Consider the following 22,929-nt stretch of genomic DNA (forward strand, 5'->3'; position numbering starts at 1 on the left):
TGCAAAAGAATTAAATCAAGATCTTATAAAAGATTTCCATAGGGTTTAATTTAAAAAACAAAAAAACCTGGAGAGGGAAGTATGCCATAAAGAATGCTGAAAATAATAAGAAACATATTCTTAAATCCTTTTAAAAAATTATTTAAGTGGATAAGATGAAAATAGTCTGGGTGGCTTTCTGTGTTGCGAGACACGTCTTCATAGTTCTAGAACAGGAAGTGAGCAAAAGCTTCTATAAAGACTCAGCGCCGTAGCAATCATTCTTTCAAGCCAAAGAGTTATGAAATCTGAAAGAATGGAATGAAAATTGTTTCAGTCTTGTTTCCCTTGAGGTTATTGACAGAGTGTTTGGCACTGTGAAGACTACCACATATTGTTTAGATTGCTGCCCATCTTGCCTGGCTAGTTGAGCTTAAAGGGCTATGGGGTGAAACATCGTAAGGAGAGAGTTCCTCCTCAGTTAAAGGAACTGATAATCTACCAATCTTGAAGAAACTACACAGGAATGATTTATCCAGCTGTCTAAGACATTCTCTTTTATCAGAGGATAGCTGAATGTGTGGTGAAGACCAGCACTTGGGTGACACATCTTCTTTCAGTTTCTTCCAGTCAGACTTGTGGCCTTGTTATGTGACTGAGGATCCCTGCGGGGATGATCTGTGTCTGGAAGTTGACGGAGAGAACTCTTCCTTCTTGATAATCCCTGGACTTTGCAGTGGTCCTTTGGATAAGGAGAACATGTCATTCTGTAAATCCACCTTGAAAAGCTAGTAGGAGCGTCAGATTTCTCTAGAGTGGTTTCATGCTTCTAGACTGGAATGCATTCAAGGAGTCCCCAATTGGTGATGCTAGCTCAGCCACTTGGCGGTTGGCATGGTGTTCCACTGGTCTCAGTTGTATCACTGATACTCCTTAACATGAAGCCACAAAGAGAGAGCTAATCTGAAATTTTGAAATTGGGTGTCAACGAATATGCCGATGACATCCAGATCTCTGTTTATTTAAATAAGTGTCCAGCGACAGCTGCCTCAGTTCTAAACCAGTATTTGCAGGTTGCAGTCAGCTAAGTAAGGTTAAACAGGCTGAAACTGAATGAAGACAAGATTAAGGAAATGCTGGAAGTGCTTCTTGGGATAGATAAGCTGGCAATTTATCTGTCTGACCAGGTTAAGAGCCTAGGGTTTTTCTGAACTCTCTCTTATTTCTGGAAAGACAAGTATCAGCAATGGCCAGGAGTACCTACTATCAATTTAAGGTACTACATAGATAGGCAGTTTCCGGGAGAAGATGGATACTGTCATGATAGTACCTCCTTCTGGCATACCTAGGATTGATTACTATAATGTTCTTTATGAGAGACAGTCCTTGAAAGCTTTAATTGGCATATATTGTCCATTCTATGGTTAGTTTGTGGGCTGTCTTAAGCTTTGGAATGGTAAAATATAAACATTTTAAATAAATCCCTGTTTAATTAAAGTTTTATTTCAAGTAAATGAAATATAAAAATGCATTAGAAAGAGAGACATGTTTGCTTATCCACTAAAAGTTACATATGATCCAATGCAACTTTGTCAGGATTTTGTCACTTTATAACTATTGCTGGATTGTAGCCACCAAGAATAATAAAAAGAATTTTTTGGGTATAAAATAAAATGACATTTTCAAAGTCATATCTGAAAAAAATCAACCAAGGTACTAAAAGGAAGGGACTAGAGGAAGTTATTTTAATTTCTGCAACAACGCCAGATTTACTACTTTGCAAATGTCAACAGCATGCAGAGAATGGAAGGGACACTAATTTTTTTCCTAACTGAAGTACTAGACCAACTGTTTGCAGATATTAACCCAAGACTATGTGCAGAGTTAGAGAAACAAAATGATAAGAAAACAGTATCATAAAATAACCAAGGAATTGCGGTGGAGTTTAGCACACCATAATGCAATGTCAAGGATGAACATTCGGAAAGAAATTAAAGGGATGAGCCAAATCACAAGATCATAACAAATTGAGGTGCAAAAATAAAAATAGAGACTGTCTCTTAAATTAGGTAAATAACAGAACACCTGTATTGTAGCTAGAAGACCTGCTTTTATAAGAAGGAAAATATCCATCTCTTCATATACTTGGCTTATTGTCAAAGTGATGCAAAGTTTTTCATGTATACAGTGTAGGAGATTAATCAACCTTGATATCAGGAACAATTCATAAATTGGAGAAAACCTGTCAAGCTGCTTGTAAAGTTCAGCAAGTACAAAAAAGCATTTTGGGATTCTGCAGATCATCAGGGAGATTGGATGCAACAGAAATAAACAGTGCTGCAAGCATAGAAAGAGAAAAGGCATTTTTGACAGCTGAAACAAGATACAAAGTACACTAGAAAAATGAAACCCATGTCCAGTCATTATACTTGCCTCCATCACTTAAAGGTACATGATAGCAACTCAAGGCATAGAAACTAGCCCTGCTCCATCCTTACGTTATTATTTATGTTTTAATTAAATTAATTATAAATCAACTTTCAGGGCACCACTACACTCTCAATGTAGTTTACAACATTTAAGAAGGCCGTAATAATAGTAATTTTAAATAATGCTAATATTACCACAACATCGCATTTTTACCCTTCCCAAAACACCCTGAGCAAGGAACTAATCACATCAATTAATAGACAAGCAGACTGACAAAAAAAGTTTTAAGATTTTTCTCTGCATTTACAATCACTGGATAATTTCAATGTTTTCCCCAGTTTCTAATTTTTGCTAACTTTCCCATTCAGTTCTCCATGCTTCCTCAGCAAGTAGCAGTTGTCTTGAAAATTCATCAGTATTTTAGTGTGAAATCTGTCCCTATATATACTTTTCTGCAGTTTTGACTACTATATACATTTTTTCAGAACACTTTCCTGCAATATAATGCATTTTTGTATGCAATTTTCACCAAAGTATGCATTTCATGTACCCCCCCCCCAACATATTCATTTTTATACAGATTGGCTGCAGAACTGCACCACAAAATTCAGAGAAATGCAAATTTTGAAGGGCAATTATGTTTTGAAAGGAGGACGCTAGTTCCTCTAAGTAATATCTGTGCAAGTGAATCAGCTGCCTAGATTCAAAAGAGTCAAGTAATCTGTTGCCAAGATAGCTCCATGTGTATGTAAGAGTTTTATAGTGTTAATTTTCAAATTATGTCTCTCTCTGACTCACCTGTCCATCATACCATATAAAGGTAAAGGTAAAGGTACCCCTGCCCGTACGGGCCAGTCTTGACAGACTCTAGGGTTGTGCGCTCATCTCACTCTAGAGGCCGGGAGCCAGCGCTGTCCGCAGACACTTCCGGGTCACGTGGCCAGCGTGACAAAGCTGCTCTGGCGAGCCAGCACCAGCGCAGCACACGGAAACGCCGTTTACCTTCCCGCTAGTAAGCGGTCCCTATTTATCTACTTGCACGCGGGGGTGCTTTCGAACTGCTAGGTTGGCAGGCGCTGGGACCGAGCAGCGGGAGTGCACCCCGCCATGGGGATTCGAACCGCCGACCATGCGATCAGCAAGCCCTAGGCGCTGAGGTTTTACCCACAGCGCCACCTGCGTCCCATCATACCATATAGAATACATACCGTATCATACCATATAGAATACAAAAAAGAGGCAGGATTGTAGCTCAGCGCATGCTATGCATACATAAATCCAAAGCCCATTTCATGGTATCTCCACATTAGGGCTGTTTGCAAACCTGGAGATCTGTTGCTGCCAGTCAGTGTAGATAAGATTGAGCTAAATTGACCAAAGGTAACGGGTGGCGCTATGGGTTAAACCACAGAGTCTAGGGCTAGCCGATCAGAAGGTCGGTGGTTCGAATCCCCGTGACAGGGTGAGCTCCCGTTGCTCAGTCCCTGCTCCTGCCAACCTAGCAGTTTGAAAGCACATCAAAGTGCAAGGAGATAAATAGGTACTGCTCTGGTGGGAAGGTGAACGGCGTTTCCGTGCACTGCTCTGGTTCGCCAGAAGCGGCTTCGTCATGCTGGCCACATGACCCGGAAGCTGTACGCCGGCTCCCTCAGCCAGTAAAGCGAGATGAGCGCCGCAACCCCAGAGTCGGTCACGACTGGACCTAATGGTCAGGGGTCCCTTTACCTTTACGTTTAAGACTTGGTATGAGGTAGGTTCTTATGTTTCTAGCTTCCTAAGAAACCTTCAATAGTAACTCAGCCTATTGTGTTTACTATACTACAAGATATATAAAAAGGAATTCCTTTTTAAGAGGATGAAGATCAAACATTATTCATAATGTTAAACATCCTCCTACAAAGTGGCTGAATAAAGTGATAGATTATTTACATGATTGCCCATCATTTCCCATCAAGTGAGTCCTAAGTGTGAGCGTTTCTAAGTGGTGTTTTTCAGGACTGAAACAATTTTACTCTCCTACCTTCCATGCAAATTTTTAAGCACTTATTTTATTTGACACAACAATGGACCAAGCCAATTTTAAATGCCCGAAATAGCTTTACCTAACATATATGCAGATGTGAGTAGTGCATAGAAATGTCAAGTATCTAGTATAATACACATAAATGTTTATTGGATTTTCTTGTTATTTTGAAACAAGCATGCGAGGAGTATTTCAATTATTGTGTTTTCAGAGTTATTTTTTTGAGGGGGGGGATTGTTTCAAAATGTAATGTGTTTGCTGTTTTTAACAATATTTGGGCCTACATTATTTATTCTGAGATTCATATAAAGACAATTTGTTTTGAATCAGACTACTGGCCTACCTAGTCTAATATTGCCAACTCTAGCAGAGGTTCTCCAAAGTGTCAGACAGAGAAATCTCATACTCCTCCTACTCTAAATTACTTTTAATGGACTAGGGACTCAACACAGTACAGTGGTACTTTGGTTCTCGAACAGCTTAGTTGTCGAACAAATTGGCTCCTGAACTCTGCAAACCTGGAAGTAAGTGTTCTGGTTTGCAAACATTTTTGGGAAGCTGAACGTCCGATGTGGCTTCTGCTTGAGTACAGGAGTACTTCTCCTGAGGCCAATTGGAAGCCGCAACTTGGTTTTTGAACGGTTTTGGGAGTCGAATGGACTCCTGGAATGGGTTAGGTTTGAGAATACCACTGTATTCTCTTCATGCAGCTGCTATGGCCCCTCATCTCAGTGCAGTTTTATATCAGGAAGGTCATAACTGATAAAAGTGCTCTGCATACGAGAATACCATGAGTATCATCTATTTGCTTCGTACAAGTTATTGAAACTGAAAACTTGAGCAAAAGGAATCAAGTTGCATCAGTGGAAGACTGTTCCACCCAGAGCAAAGGTTTGTACATGTGTGCACAGAATTCTGTGAGCAGTATTTTTCTTTTCTTTTTTCCCATTCATGGTCCTCTGGATTAGAATCATCACAGTGACTGAAAATGGGCTGATTATAACTATAGTCAAAACTAATCTTCAGAATGGGTACTAATATAAATCATAAAGGGGGGAAAGACGCAACAGCGTAACAGATGGTCCTCCCCTCCCCCACGCAAAGCTACTGGAGATGACAAGCTGGTAATTTTTAAAGGGTGGATTAGCTCATTAAAAATGACAAAGGGGGATCTCTGACATCTGAAACAGAGAGAGCACACAAAAGCAATATTTATATTTTGTGATGGCCTTAATTAAAGTTTTTTTTAAAAAAAATGACTATGGCCATGATCCCTCAGTTCCTCTGTTGGCTGGAGAAGTACCTACTGCAACAGTGTACCAGTTACACTTGAGGCCATTTTCAGTTGTTGGCCGCCTTCCTCTCGACCACAACCACACTGACTTTGCATTACTCCTCTAATGTTAAACTGCACAATTGAAAAGGTAATACAGAATGAATATATTCATTGCTTTTCTAGGGAGAGACTTGGTACCAGGATTTAAACAAAAACCACAGAAGAATGGCACACGCTTGGCAAGGGTTTTATCATTCTGCAAGTCGAAACAGAAATATTTAAGTAAGACCAGAGTGGCATCCAAAGTTGTCATATTGACTACCAGTTTCCACTCTCGGGTTTTTTTTAGTACTTTTCTGTTCCATATACAGTCAAACCTTGGTTTCTGAACAGCTTAGTTGCTGAACAAATTGGCTCCCGAACACTGCAAATCTGGAAGTAAGTGTTCCAGTTTGCGAACGTTTTTCAGAAGCCAAACATCTGATGTGGCTTCCTCTTGAGTGCAGGAAGTTACTGCAGCCAATATGAAGCCGCGCCTTGGTTTTCGAATGGTTTCAGGAGTTGAATAGACTCCCGGAATGGATTAAGTTCGAGAACCAAGGTACCACTGTACAGGTTTATATGCCTAATTCAAGTAAGCAGATGGAGCTGAAGTTGCATTTCAGTACAACTTCCCCTTCCATTGGTGATTTTAAAGAAAGGGAGCAACAAAAATAGAAGGACTGAGAGAAAGCAGGATTGGGCAGAGACACATTCTAAGGAGCACTGCATTGTAAAAATATATATGAACTCTTTTAAGTTTGGAGGAGACTCTTGAGAGTCCCATGGACTGCAAGAAGATCAACCTTTCCATTCTTAAGGAAATCAGCCCTGAGTGCTCACTGGAAGGACAGATCCTGAAGCTGAGGCTCCAATACTTTGGCCACCTCATGAGAAGAGAAGACTCCCTGGAAAAGACCCTGATGTTGGGAAAGATGGAGGGCACAAGGAGAAGGGGACGACAGAGGACAAGATGGTTGGACAGTGTTCTCGAAGCTACAAACATGAGTCTGACCAAACTGTGGGAGGCAGTGGAAGACAGGAGTGCCTGGTGTGCTCTGGTCCATGGGGTCACAAAGAGTCGGACACGACTAAACAACAACAACAAGCTTCCATTTAATGCAGATACAGTACCTAAAGGGACGGGATCTGGATTCACTGGACTCTGCTGCCTGGAGTGATTGCTACCACTGCCTTTTTTTAAATCCTCTGCATCGCTGTACCGCCGTATCCAGTAATTAAGTTCCTCCCGGTCAGCTTCCTGACATCGCCGTAGCACAGTGAGAGATCGCCTTGTTTTTTCCACCATGTCCATGATGCAGTTTAAAAGCTAGAAGTCGGAAAGGAAAAGGTGTCAGGAAGGGCTTCACACCACACACATTCCATGAGTGGGGATTTGAACCTGGGACTTGGACTTGACACGACACCATACTTGTTTTTACTGTCTAATCATATTTTATGTTTATTCAGTCACAGTGCTGAGAACTCTTTCCTTGTTCAAATAACTAGCAGGCTTTGAAGGAACAGTTCTGGAGGGCACCCAATATACAATTCCTTGGGGGACATACAAATATCCTGCTCTAATTTCATGTTGCACTGCTGGCATGGGAGCTGCCATGGTGGAACTTCTTCCCATGCCACTGTGTGATGAAAGAAGCCCAGAGCCATCTGGGAGCCATCCATTCTGCGAATCTTTTGCATGCTGCAATTGCCCTCGTTTTCACTATTGGTGCTGGTCCAGGGAGCAGCCTCACAATGGGCTCCACTAAAGGAGCCAAGCACTTCTTATGTTACGTCAGCAGTGTGGGAAGAAGCAATGTAAACATGGGAACAAGGCCATAACAGAGACAACTTCCATATTATTCTTAAGTTAAGCAGAAATGCCCAGGTAAGTAGCATAGTGAACTTAAAAACCAATACAACAACAATAATTTACACAATACGTTCCCCGTTTGTGGAATGTTCTCCCCAGGGGAAACATTCATCTTCATCTTTTAGGTGCCAAGCAAAAACATTCCTCTCCTCCCAGGCCTTGACCAAGCTTACTTAGTGAATTAAAATCTGAGAAGATCTTTCAACTGGCCCTTTCCAAGTCATAAACTTTGTCTGTGTGCTCATTACTTCATGTATGTGACAAACTGAACTGCCTAACCTTTGGTTACCTACAGGAGGAAATAGATGGCATACAAAAGAAATCCTCCAAGCCACAAGCGTATATGGATCAAGGTACAAGTTTCTCTTGTGCTGTTTGGGGAGCCCTGAATAATTTAAATAGTACTCATTTCATAATGCTTATTACTTTGAGACTGCAATCTACTTATACATCTATTGAGACACAAAAATGCACAGGTATTTCTTACATGGTCGAGGTGTTTCCATTCTTCTGCCCATTCTCTGTCTGTTAGCCTATGATCAATCATTTCTTCTTGACGTGTGCCATGCAACCCTGCCAAAAACAAGCAACCCCCCATGAAATATTAATAACATGCAAGAGTCAACTAGCAATAATTTAATTTTCCACGTATACCCATAAATTATAGGCATTCACAACAATGCCTGGTTATGAGGCACAACTATTACGCAACACACCGATCAGATACACTAGCATCAAGCAAATGAAAGAGGCACAGAATAAGATCACAGGGCCTGAGTTATAATAAGACCTTCTAGGTTCTGGAGAAGTAGATAGTCAATGAAAAAAAAGACACAAAAAAATACAGACTTGCCCCATTGATCCTCAGTATTATGAGATCAATAAGGAGGAGAGAACATTGCTAGACAGTGATAAGTGGAACACAAGCAGGCATATCACATTCTGGCCCAATCAATAAACAGAAATAGGGATGGGGGCAAAGAGAATTTATTTATTTATTCATTTATTTAAAACACATTCAGACTGCTCCCTCATGCTCAAAGCAGCTGACATCATATAATAAAAGGCATCCAATGAAAGGAAACTATCCCCCCCCCAAATTGGGTGAAACATACAAAGCCCTCTGTGATACATCCACAGAATCAACTGTGCAAAAACAGCAGATAAAGGGAAGGATCTCCTCGCGTAACAGGCCAAGCATTCCAAAGTTTAGGGGCCATGGTGCTAAAGACCCTGCTGATGGCTGTCATCAATCTAATCTACTGCAGTGACAACCCACAGAGAAGGGCTTGATTGTCCAATCACGACTGGCACACTGGCTAATATAGGGAGGGGCAGTCTCTCAGATTGGTGGGTCCCTTGCTATGCGCCAGAAAACTGGCTTTGAATGTGGCTCTGGCTATAGTGCCATTTTGCCACAGTGTATGGGACACTGTGCATCAGATCCGGATCCTAAGGAGTGCAAGTTTTGTTCTGCTCACCAAGATGCCTCACCCCACCCCAACAGCTCCCTACACCCTATTCAGGATAGTCTCCTTGCCCACCAGAAAGACTTTTTGAGGGGAATGGGAGATGGAAGGGACAGGAAAGTCCCCTTGCAAGAGCGTCCTTCCACTAACGGTGGCACTGTGGTGTAAACCACTGAGCCTTGGGCTTGCCGATCAGAAGGTCGGCGGTTCGAATCCCCGCGACGGGGTGAGCTCCCATTGCTCGGTCCCTGCTCCTGCCAACCTAGCAGTTCGAAAGCACTTCCAAGTGCAAGTAGATAAATAGGTACCATTCCGGCGGGAAGGTAAACGGTGTTTCTGTGCGCTGCTCTGGTTTCGCCAGAAGTGGCTTAGTCATGCTGGCCACGTGACCCAGAAAAACTATCTGCGGACAAACGTCAGCTCCCTCAGCCAGTAAAGCGAGATGAGCGCCACAACGCCAGAGTCGTTCACACACTGGACTTAACTGTCAGGGGTCCTTTACCTTTACCTTTAAGGTAGTCTTACTGCTGCAGTGCTTAAAACTGAAAGAAAGGGTCTATATCTGCTGGCCTCTGTTCCACCTGAAGGAGTTATTTCAGGAAAGGACAGAGCTCAATGATGGAGCACATTCAATCTCTGGCATCTACAGGTAGAGCTAGGGAGAAACCTTGTCTGAAATTCTAGAGAGGTGCTGCCAGTCAATAATAAACTAGGTGGATAAATGGTCCAAGTCAGGATAAGATTGCTTCATATGCTTATTTCACCACTATCCAGTTTCTAGACCTGAGAGAAATCCTCCAGCACTGATTGTGACTTGGTCTCTTTCTAGAACACGTTGGCATTCAACATAAGATCTGCTCCAAAAAATAAAATAAAAACCCAGCTGAAACAATGATTCTATAACTAAAACAATGGCACTAAATGGAAGTGAGTGGCAAGAGGGCAACTGAACTTTCAATAGTTTATGGAAGTCAATACAGTCTTAGGGCACAAACTCCTGGGAATTCCATCGCAAATTGATGTGGAATTAAATGGAAGACACACAAAAAAGCACATATATTGTTTTGTCTAACTTCCTTTTATTTCAGCGGGCCCTGAAAGATGCATCTACTGGGGGGGGGGGACGGGACCGGGGACCCATAAGAATAAAATAAACATTTCTATGACTTTCAGAACCCGCATTTTCTTTTAATCAAACCTATTTTTATTTATTAAACATTTGTGATTTCTGGACATCCCTGAAACAGGAATGCAGAAAAGGCAGAGCAGGTCTAAACTGCAATATTCCTACTTTCTAACTCTGCAGGGGCAGAGAATAGGGCAATTTACCGGAGAGATTCTCTCCCCTACCCATCTTCAGACATGCGCTGCGATCAAGACAAGGACAGTATTATACATTTCTCTACTCATAAAAGAGCAACTGAAGTTTGATGCCTATGTAGAGCAAACCAAGAGGAAGAGCTTTGCTTACCCATAGGTCTGTTTCTGTCCCTGAGGTCCCTGTGGTTGGGGTGTCTGTATGAGTCCCTGTAGTGGTGGGCGATGGCCATATCATCCAAACGGTAATGCTGAGGTGGAGGCGGAGTGGGGTGAGGCAGACCATTGGGCTGGTAAGACAAACCATTATTTGGACTGTACCGCTGGCCTGGGCTAATAGTGCAGGGCCGCTTGCTTGGATGCTCTGAGTGCAAAGGCTCTCTGTCAAAGCCATTTTCTTTGGTTCTAAAGAAGAAAAAGGGCAACACGTTTTGTGAAAGAGTTACAGTCATACCTCGGGTTACAGATGCTTCAGGTTGCGTTTTTTCAGGTTACGGACCTGCTGAAACCCGGAAGTACCGGAACGGGTTATTTCCGGGTTTCGGCGGTTGCGCATGCACAGAAGAGCTAAATCGCGCTTTGCTCATGCAATCCCGCACGGATCACGTTCGCAACCCGAGTGTCCACTGTATTTCCTCCCTACAGGGAAGGTGAGTGTAACTTTCATAGCACATACAGTAGATGAAATACATTTATTCATTATGGACATTTATTTTAGACTCCACTAAAACACAGGATTTATTCCAGCTTGTACCCTGCTTTGCTTTAAAGCTGAGCAATAGCCACATTCATAAATTCGTAGAAATCCTTTCTTCATGTCAGCATCTTACAATTTACTAGAGTCACTTTTTTCTTCTATTGCCCAATGCATGGGCGCATAGCCAAGAATATTTGGCTCATTTGTGACTTTGCTTCTTGATAACTTTGTCATGATCTCCTATCGGAGAACGATTATTGCTACTACTTTTTTTTTTTTGACAGTCTTTCTTGGAATTATAGATAAAAATCTCTTTCAGACTTAGAGAGTTATTGACAAGGGTTTAAATCCTCCAAAAACTGTGCCATCAGGAAGAGTACTATCAAGTGCCATAACATTAAAAGTGTTGGTATTTTTAAAAACATTCGTAAGAGTGAAAGATCAGTTCTTTACACGTAAACATATACCAAACCTTAAATGAAAACTGAGAATTCTGTGAATTTTTTCCCAGAGAGAAATATAATAGAAATAGAAACACTTTATTTGAATTGCATACTACTGATAAAATGCAGCAATATCTTTTACAGAATTATGAAAGCTCTCAAATAAACAGCAAGCAGACATTTCTAGAGCAAATATATATATATATATATATATAATAGCCTAATAATAATAATAATTTTGCATGGGAAATATCATTAGTTCTCTACCAACTGTAACACAGTCCCACATTTGCAGATTTTGCAGATGCATTTTGGAAGCCCCATATATAATGGTTGTTCTTAAACTGTTTGTATAGTAGCAACTACAGCACAGGTGTTGCGGGGGGGGGGGGAAGGAAACCCACTGCTGTTGATATGACTACAACTTTTCCTACATGGGTCATGATAGGCGGAAAAAGTAAAAGCACAGGATTGAAAGGAAACCATGTCATAAAATGTTTATACAACAGTACTTTTAAAATGGTCATGCTGCTTTCTGAAATTGGATCCTTTCAAACAAAACGATTGCTGCCATCGTACTGCACATACTGCTATGCTACTTGGAGAACTTTCTGTGCTTTTCCCTCTTCTCATTGTATTAAGTTGCTATTACCCAGGGAGTGGTGGACAATTCTACCTTTGATATGCCTGTCGACACTAGCAGAAATGAAAGCTTTACCTTTGAAAGAAAAGAAATCCCCCACATGCTTTTGTGATAAGAGGATATCATGTAGTTAAGATTGTGCATTTGATTGGCCCAACTTAGACTGATGGAACTAGATTGCAATGGACTGAAAAATCTGCATTGCAGATAACAAACTGTTTACAAAACGTAAGGATAATAAGCATTTTTAAAAAATGCTTTATTTATTGTTCTGGCTTACAAGTGGCAGAAGGTACCCAAATCTTAACTTTCATCTCTGCAGATTTTTGTGGAACCTGGAAGCTTTCCCATTTCTGTAAAGGTAAAGATAAAGGGACCCCTGACTATTAGGTCCAGTCGTGACCGACTCTGGGGTTGCGGCGCTCATCTCGCTTTATTGGCTGAGGGAGCCGGTGTACAGCTTCCGGGTCATGTGGCCAGCATGACTAAGCCGCTTCTGGCGAACCAGAGCAGTGCATGGAAACACCGTTTACCTTCCCGCTGGAGTGGTACCTATTTATCTACTTGCACTTTGGCATGCTTTCAAACTGCTAGGTTGGCAGGAGCCGGGACCGAGCAACAGGAGCTCACCCCGTCGTGGGGATTCGAACCGCCAACTTTCTGATCGGCAAGCCCTAGGCTCTGTGGTTTAACCCACAGCGCTGCCCGCATCCCTACCCATTTCTGTACAAACCTATAAATAAACTATACAAACCAATAAAAGCAACACTTCAATTAACATACATTGGATGTATCTGATTTTGTTATACTCAGAGCAAACCCGCAGAAATAATACCACTGACCTGGGTTTCCAGGTGGGCAGCCTTTACCACGTGGCACAGCCACGGCATGGCTCTGGAATCGCATGGCTGGGGCAGTGGGGGAAGAGATGCTTGGTGTCTCCCCTTCCCAGCCATGCTGGGATGCCAGTTGGATCCTGTCCCATGGACCTATCGGGCCACAGGGGAGAGAAGATGAAGATACTCCCACTGTATTTCAGGGGGTGGCCTGCTGTGGGTCGCCCTCTTGGATGATCACTGCAGGATTCACCAAACATCCATCCAGGAGGTGAATGGGCAGGATGAACGGGACCTTCCTATGGTTTATTGGCCACCATATTTAGGCCCAGGGAGGAATTTGCCTACCTCATAGCAACTGTCACAACTCTGGCAGATAAGACATTGCATTGGATCCTTAATTGAGCAGGTACCCCATTAAAGGTGTCTAGGAGGAGTGACTGTGTCCGGGAGCCAACAGGAGCCAATGGGCCAAAACACCTCTCCCAATGCCAACCCTGGGCAGGCACCTGGTGCATGTCAGGGGCAGCTCCCCACTTCAGGGCTTACCTCAATTGGTTTATCAATCAGCAGGTAGGCTGCTTGATATTAGATTCATACCTAATGCCTTGGCCAAACCAACTGGAATCTGTAATCAATAGAGTTGTGGCCTATTTCAACCCAAATACCAATCTCCTGTGTTTAGTTATACGGTCTGGCCTACAGAGCACCATGAACATCCTGTACCCACACCAGCAAATGGAGTTATGCAAGTCATGACTAACTTGTCAGTTGATTTCTGTAGGTTTTCCATGACTATGACTTAGACAGGGAATGCAACTTCTATCATTTGGAACCAGCTTGGCCAAACCATTAAAAAAATTGTAATGTGGAAATGATTTATATGTGACCACTACTGAGACAATATTCTTAACACCTTGTCACGCACAACTTTTGAAAGGAGACCTATAATTAACAGGGATGCTGTGAAAGCTGTTATTTTTCATGCTTGAAGTGAAAATTGCATATTCACACGTGAATAAAAGTCTCAGGCAGGCTGCAGGGTTTGTGAATTAAACAAAAATGTGCAGGATGTTCTGCTGTTAATCTAAAGGTGATCAGCACTGGGTCTGTGCCTTTGCATGGGAAACAACGCACCAGTTAAGCTAGGCTGTGACTTCCATCGCTCTCTTTGATGACCATCAAAAAGTGACTACTGTTCTATTTTTATCTTGTAAGTAATTACAATCACCATAGTTAAGCTCTGTCTGCTAATAAGAAGGAAATTCATGCTGCCCATGTTCAGAGAAGCAAATAATAGTTGTCATGTGCCTGGGACCTAAAACTTGACTGGCAGTCAATCATCTGTCCTCTGTTCTGCTTAACTGGAGGCGTCAGGGATTGAACCTAGACCTTCTGCGTGCAAAACAGGTGTCCTATCACAAAGCACCCACAAGTTGCAGGGGGCATTTCTGATTGGCTGAAGCAGAATGCAAGACCAAAGAACATCTCCATTACAGGAACATGAAAAATATGTTTGGAGAGGATAGGGACAGCAGCCACTAATCCACATTTGATTTAGGTCTGTAGGAAATGGATGAAATACCCCTCACAAACAATTAGCTTCCAAATTCAAGTGTAGTGGGTGTTCAGTAGAAAGGAGGATGTATGGAGAATATATTTGAACTGCTGTCCATAATTGCCAAGGTGACTGCTGTCCACCTATGGAGCTGGGGAAGGATTATTTAATTTCTCACTAGAAACTGAGCCTGAGTAATGCTACCTTATTCTTGTTGGCAAAATGCAAATAGAACAATAGCTTATTTTACAAGGTAATCAAATGGCGAATGAAGGTGCTTTTAAAATGTGCAACGGTGTGCAATTAACGACACAGGAATATCTTAACATTATGGAAATTGCACATCCACTTTTGTGGATAAGTGTTCTGAGCACACAATGTTCTGGAAGAAAGACAAATGTATGTTGACAATAAGGCAAGTGGGAAAAAAGAATTTGAGAACTGCTGAAAACAACACAACAATAATTGTTCTTATTGCCAAGACCAAAAAAAGGTCAGGAGCAGGAAATTAGTCAGTGAGGCAGTTGGAGCATTACAGGATAAAAGAGTTTCTGCCAAAGGTGTACAGGGAAATTGCAGAGAGGCTGAAAGGATTTTGTGCTTGTCTTTGCTGCGAAAGATGTAGGTAACCTATGCATAGGCTGACATTTTTGAGGAGATAGTCTGAAGGACTGAGACAAATAGACATGATCTTCTAAGGCTTACTGGCAACTAAAAAGAACAAATTGCCAGGACCAGATGGCATCTACCCAAGAGAACAAATCAAATATGAAACTGCTGCTCTTCTAACAAAAATATGTAACTGGCCTCTAAAATTGGCCTCCATACTAGCAATGTAAATAGGTGTTACATTGGAAAGTAGCCAATGTAACACCTGTTTTTTAAAGGAATCCGGGAAATTACAGGCCAGTTAGCTTAATGTTAACATCTTTATGGGTAGATTAGAGAAGCACATTATTAAAGATAAATATTATCAACACATTATTAAAGATTCTGTCATATCAAGCATGTAGGAGAACATGTCTAAAGAAGATCCAGCATGCCTTCTGCAAAGGGAAGTCCTGCTTCTCTAAATCTTAGAGCTCTCTGAGAGTGTCAACAGCATGTTGGTCTCACAGACACTTTAGTCTTGGATTTCAGAAAGATTCTTCGTCTCATTCAACTTAGCAGGACTGGTTATTGCAAACAGTAATAGGAATAAATGAACAATTCTCAAAGTGGAGGGAAGAAAGAAGCTGTACTGGAACCTGTAGTTTTAAAGTTGTTTATAAATGATATGGAATTAGGAGTGAACAATGAGGTGGCCAGGTTTGTTGATGGCACCAAATTGATGACACCCAAGCAGACTGTGAAGAACTTAAAAAAGAAACACACCACACTGAGTGGATGGCCAATTTATTTACACCCCCCCAGAATGGGGCTGGGTGGAGTAGCATTCCAGTCCTTGAACTAATTTTGGGACTAATTTTGCACCCAACTGAAATGGAAGATCTTGGGGGAAAGCACAACCAACTGGAAACTGAAGAAAGGAAACTGGATAAACACTGTCGCTGCCCCCTGCCATCTTCCAGATTGCTGGTGCAAACCCAGCAGGGCTTTGTTTTTGGTTATTTCTCTGCCTTCAGTTCTCCCTGGGTTAGGCATAAATATATCCACGGCACAATGCTATGCATGTCTCCTGAGAAGTAAGTCTCATTAAGTTCAATTGAACTTACTGACAATTACGTAGGTAGAAGATTCCAGCCTCAGGTTACAAAATTCAGTAAATGAATCCCAAATAGCCATAAAGTTGCCTCATCTTTGACATCTTTCCTTTGTTCTTATAAAGCAAGGCGGTTTAGCGAATTGCAGGCACATTGTTGCTATTCATTATACTATATCTAGAAAGTTAGGTAATTAATATATACCAGTTAGGGGCTACAGTTATATATGTAGCAATTTCACTATATTCTTTACATATGTATTCTTTACATATAAGTTCCTTGGCACAGGACAGAAGAAAAAAGCATTGGATCAAATGTGATGAAACAGTCATTATGCCACTTTCCAAAACAGGGTGTAAGTCTGGGGTGGGGGGAGTCATTTATAGAGTGAGCAGAGCATTTTTCATCCGGCATGCTATGCAGTTATGAAAAAGAAATATATGTACATATATGTGTGTGAGTGTGTCGTCTCCTCAGGTGTCACTCTCTTCTCTCATTCAATGACTGATGGCTCCCAGTATTATTACAGAAACAGATTGATCTTTTTAATGAGCTAGTTTAATAGACTCCAAAATCTCACTGTGGCTGCTCATCCGTATCAGACCATATGCACCAAGAAAACATTCAGTGAAACACAGAGCTCTGCTGGCAGGCTGCTGCTCCTACAGTAGACCAGGATATATATAATATTTAAGTTGCTAAATTATAGTATATTATATTAATTGTATTATATGTTTTTCCTGGCTGTCCACAAACCTTTATGGTAAGAGTGGGTACATGCACAACAAGGAATATTGCACCTTTTTTCAGCCTTCATTGAACTGGCAGCCCTGAATATGGCAAACACCAAGGAAGGGTGAAGGATGGGATTTATTAGCTTTATTTTAACTAATTTCTACCCCACCTGCTCAATTTTTAAAGTGGGGGGCATTTCTCACTAGAAACTTAAAATCAATAAAAATTATAATATCTAAATGCAAATATTCCGTCTAAATACAATATTGGATGGTAACAATTTCCAAATCCAACAAAGTCACAAAAATTGGTTAAGAAAAAGAACAGCAAGCAGAATTAAGCTTTATCCCTTCAAATCGTTTGTTCTCTAATTTATGAGTCGCTGTCCACATGCATCTCAAGGAAATCTACAAACGTATCATAAAAACAACTTGATGGCATTAAACGGCTTTTAGTAGATCAACAATCGGCCAAGTCTCTGCACTTCAGTAGGAGCAGCTTTCTGCAAGAATGTGTCGCTATCGAAAAGGTCCTGTTTCCTACACAATAGCAGGACTTATTGAAAGATCTTTATCCCTGTAAAGGCTCATCTGGGAGAAGTTTCTCTTCAAAATATCCTGGACCCAGAATGAATGGAACAACATGCAATCTAGCTTACACAGAGATGATAGTCATTCGGCAACTTGAATATACTTCTCAGCTTTTCTGCCTAGCTGTAGTTAGGTTTTGCAGGTTTTCAGGTTTTGAAGCACTACAGAACCTGTAAAACCTGTTTGAGCTGAGACAGTAGGAGGAAGAGAAGGCTATCAAGTATGTACACTGCAACATCAGACTTATGCAGCCTGCCATCTTTAAAATAATTCTTCAGCTTGGTGAAAATCATAAACACAGGCTTGGCTAGAGTGGTTTGTTTCTGTTAGGGGAAATTCTTCATGGCAGTACTATTTATAGCCTAGTAGAAAAGCACCGTGTGAGAAATGGAGAGTCATTATGTCTCTGCAAACCCTTGTGCAATGCTATGCATGAGCTCTTTCCAAAATCTCTTTATGGCTCACTAAAGTTCATATTTGGCAGCCTGTAACTTCCTTATTCACCAGGTTTTTCATGCTGCAACAAAACTCTAATTAGGGATGGGCGAGAAATTTGGTTCGGTTGGCATTCACACCTCCCAAAACAAGATGTGAACCAAAATGCAGCTATTTTAAACGTGCACTTCTCTGAATTTTGTGATACAGTTCTCCAACCAAATAGTGTGTATACAAGTACAAATATTAGGGGAAAGTGAGCACTTATTAGTGAAAAATATGCAAAATACATTATATTGGGGGAAATGCTTTCAAAAATATGTATGGTAGGCAAAATTGCACATGAAAAGGTTTATGTTAGGGGGAAAGTGTACTAGAATTTTCATTAGGATATTCTATTCTATTCTATTTTATTCTATTTTTTTTTGCAGATTGATGCAGAAACATGGATATCTCAAATGTAAGTCTGGAAAAATGTGAAACAGGTACCAAAACTGACAGATTTGCCTAACCCCAAAGCACTACAGTGCTGCAATACAAGAAGTGTTCTGATAGCACTTGTGCAAGAGTTCACGAAATGATGAAAATACATTTTATCTTTCCAATCTTTGGATCCAAGTCACTGTAGACTTCCAGTGCTGCCACCAATGGTAGATATTAAAAAAAAAAAAACTTCCCAGTACCTGACATTCTCTTCTGGGTTTATTTTATGACACAGCCTCTAACAAGACTAGGACATCTCAAACACCAGGTAACCATTGTGAACAGATATTGGGGGTGGTGGTGGTGGTTGGAATCCATAAGGGATGTTCTAACACCAACATGCATGTTTTTAGAAACTGTAGTGTGTCCAGACATAAGCACAGAGTTAGAAATCAAACTGAAATTTATGTTGCTTGCCTAAACAAGGATAAACACATCATGGAAAACGCACAACAATGGGAAAAGTTAGGCAGTGACATAGAAATCAGTGAACAATTTTGATGCCACAATTTAAATTTGCCAAAATATTATCACAACTCCTTTTGTTCAGTAAGATTGATTGATCGATCTAACTAACTAACTAGATTTATATACTCCTAGATTGTAATGAAACCTCAAAGAAGTTAGCTAAGTTTTGCCCTGCAAGGATGGTTTCATATGGTTAACTAATTTGGATTCTCAAATTGCAAGATAGTCTGAAATGTTCAGACTGCAACAGAATTATCTCCCATCCAGAAGTCTGTGGCATATATATTGTGACATCTTGGGCCATGTCATGACCTAATTGACTTTGGATCCAGTTGGGTGAGAATTCTCCCTGCTTCTTTTATTCAAGTATTCAAGTAATCTTGGTGTGCTGTAACATCCGGAGTTGACTATACAGAAGACAATGGCAGTGTAATGTCTAATATTTAAATGGATCATCTATACTGAACTCAGCTTAAAAGGTGAGCATCAACAATTAAATTACTTATGATTGCTGTTGATTAAATAAAAGCAGTTTCCCTTCTAGCTGTTCCAGGAGCCTGTGCCAAACATTGCTCAGATATCTGAACTTCATTTCCTTCTCTTTTGATTTATGCTTGTTCAGAAGGAGTCATAGGACAGTGCTTTTAAAAATCATGAGGAGTAAACTGTGGTCGCCAAAAATAAGCCGGAAAGTGGAAACTAACTACTAGTCGTAAGAACAAGGAAAATTGAAAGCATAAGGGAAAACATTGTGGCTTATCCTTAAAATCATCTAGCGCCAAGAAATCAAATGCAATCTTCTATAGATAAAAATAAAATAAAAATACAATTAAAAAAAGCTATGGTTTTCCCAGTAGTGATGTATGGAAGTGAGAGCTGGACCATAAAGAAGGCTGATTGCCAAAGAATTGATGCTTTTGAACTATGGTGCTGGAGGAGACTCTTGAGAGTCCCACGGACTGCAAGAAGATCAAACCTATCCATTCTTAAGGACATCAGCCCTGAGTGCTCACTGGAAGGACAGATCCTGAAGCTGAGGCTCCAATTCTTTGGCCACCTCACGAGAAGAGAAGACTCCCTGGAAAAGACCCTGATGTTGGGAAAGATGGAGGCCACAAGGAGAAGGGGACAACAGAGGACGAGATGGTTGGACAGTGTTCTCGAAGCTACCAGCATGAGTTTGACCAAACTGCGGGAGGCAGTGGAAGACAGGAGTGCCTGGTGTGCTCTGGTCCATGGGGTCATGAACAGTCGGACACGACTAAATGACTAAACAACAACAAAAGATATATAAAGAAGGCACCAGGTGAGCCTCCTTGGAGAGATGATTCCACAAGCGGGGAGCCACAGCAGAAAAGGCCTGCTTTCGTGTTGATACCTTCCAGACCCCTTGTGGAGGAGGCACACGAAGAAGGACCTCGGATGATGATCACAGGGTCTGGGTCGACTCATTTGGGGAGAGGTAGTCCTTGAAGTATTGTTTTCCCTTTACCAAGTTTACGTGCAGGCAGTGCTGGGGCATGTTAGGGGGAGCAACTACCACATCCCTATATAGCATTCCTTTTCAGCTCAGTGAAAATGATATGTGAGCCAGGGAGCCGGATTGGGATATAGATGGCTGGAAAACAGCTTTTTAAACCAGAATAAAAACCATCTCTCCCTCTCCTGGCCTATATTGAATGTTTTCTTAAGACAAAAACACGAAACAGAGACAGTGACAGTCATATCTGGAATCCAAATGATCTGCTAGCCACTTTAAATGTGCATGCAACAAACCAAACAATTTGTTGGCTAGTACCCGTGAACAGAGCTCCATTATAATCCTAATTATTTAGGGGCAAATTGTGCCTTCAGGCTTATCATGAAAAAGCAGAGTTCTCCACTGATTACTGATAATGGAACATTCTGTTGCATTCAAGCATAACTTAGTTAATTTATTTTAACTTGATTTTTATCCTGCCCTCTTCCAACTATAAAAACCAACTACATTTCTATCAAAATAAAAAGCCCAGCATTCTGCAACGAACTCTGTCAATAAATTCATCCCGCCTCAGTGCAATGGGATGTCACCAGAGCACTCGCAGATGCGGCTAAATACAGAACAGCAGATGCGATTGTATCAAATATGCTACAGGGCATTCAGTTGGACAAAATCTGCAGGTCCAAATGAGTTGTTTTGTGCTCTGTATCTCAAACACTGGCTTCACCTTGTATGCAAATTCTTGGGCAAGTTGCATCTTTTTTGAAATGAGTATCTGGTTTGCAGCAGAAAGCAGTGTGATCGAAAGAAGTGGCTACTAACACAGAATGGAAGTCTGGAATCTGGATGATGTCATCAGTCGCTACGGACCAGAAAACTCTGTAGACCAACAGAGGACCTGCCTTAGTGGGATGGCATTGGTACCATCAGCCCTCCTGAGACCATCTGTAATAATTTCTTCTCCCACCCTGTGGTGCTAAGAGCCAGGAATCTGACCTACTCCATTATTAACCACTACAATATCTATCGTCTTCATAACTGGCATGGTCAAACCTGCCAAACAGAATTGACTTTGTTGTGCAGAATAGATTGCCATAGGAGCTAACAGTTGCAGACCCTTCCAGAAGAAGACAGGCTTTTGGGAAACAAGTTCAGCCTCCCGCTCCCTCCACCCAGGGAGGGAATGTGCTAATTTTGTGACTGTGTGAAAGATGGAACAGTTCAGACTGGGACTACAAAAGACCCATGGAGAGCTGAGTTGCTCTCTGGAAGGATCCTAACGAAGGAGCAGTATCTGCTGCAAATGTGTTACTGCTGCAAATCTCTATTGTCTGCTCAGCTTATATACAAATATTACAAACACCATAAGCTTCCTATGAACTCCTTCCAAAGGAAACTGAACCCTGCCTGAGTGCTATACCTCTGAAACTTCTCACTGCTTAGAAGTAGAGTGTAAATGTGTAGCAATAAACAAACATAACCTTTGCATTTAAAAAGGTCCTAGGTAGAGTTTCTGGTACTTTGGATTGAAAGGTCTCAGACATTACAGAAAGATGTTAGCCTGAGATCCCAGAAAGTCTCCACTGGCCCAATACCATGACTCAGAACAAGAAAGCTTTTGTTGTTGTTTTTTGCCTCTCTTTTACAGATCATCTTTTACCCACAGAATCAGCTCAACTTCTTTGGTTCCTGAGAAGGACAAAATGGCGCTCTTCCCTTGCGCAGACAAGCTGACATGGCTAGCAGGTGACACTGATCCTGTGACAACATTCTCCACTACACCTGAGGAGAGCAACCTAGCTTAAGGGCCACAGCTATGTGACACACAGCTCTGTCCCCCAATGGGCATTGCTCCCACTGTCTGAGACTTCATTCTGCCCAACCCTATAGAGTCAGCACTCATATATTCATACAACAGTCAAAGGAATATCTTGACCCACTGAAAGTTATTTACGCCATTTAAATAAAGCAGGAACCTCTTTTCAGTGTGCTGGGATACTGGTCAAGGAATAGTGATTAGCCAACAATCTGATGCAACAGTCAAAGTGGACCTCGCAAAGCGCAGCATGCACCTTTTCATTACAACGTCAAAGAAGCCCTCCAAAACGTTTACCTGTCTGGAGTTCGCCTCTTCCCGTTTTCGTTCACATCGAGAAGCAGCTCTGAGGAGTCAACAGGTGAGGTGGTGCTGGCATCCAGAAGCAGCTGCTCATGCTGAGCGAGGTACTGGGCGGGGTTCTGCTTGGCCAACCTTGCACAGTGCAGGAGCTCCCGCTGTAGCAGGGGCAGATTGGCCTGAAAGATCAGAGGAGCAGCATCACAACATACACCCCCATTAGAAAGCACCCCCTTAGCCTCACAAGCACAAAGATACATTTACACACACACGCACACACAGACACTTCAGCTGTAATGTATGTGTGTGCATTTAATCTTTCACAACCATTATTCA

General features: G+C 41.6%; 1 protein-coding gene across 1 annotated transcript in view; it reads right to left on the reverse strand.

Moving 5' to 3' along the window:
• Positions 1 to 22,929, reverse strand: part of RUNX1T1 (RUNX1 partner transcriptional co-repressor 1) — a 145,566-nt gene that overhangs the window by 26,437 nt on the left and 96,200 nt on the right. Inside the window, 4 exon segments of the mRNA XM_083623337.1 lie at positions 6,882 to 7,077; positions 8,108 to 8,193; positions 10,561 to 10,811; positions 22,591 to 22,772. Of these exon segments, the coding sequence (XP_083479463.1) occupies positions 6,882 to 7,077; positions 8,108 to 8,193; positions 10,561 to 10,811; positions 22,591 to 22,772 (715 nt within the window).

This window comes from Podarcis filfolensis (genome assembly GCF_964270895.1).
Source record: "Podarcis filfolensis genome assembly, chromosome: 7".
NCBI classification, from domain to species: domain Eukaryota; kingdom Metazoa; phylum Chordata; class Lepidosauria; order Squamata; family Lacertidae; genus Podarcis; species Podarcis filfolensis.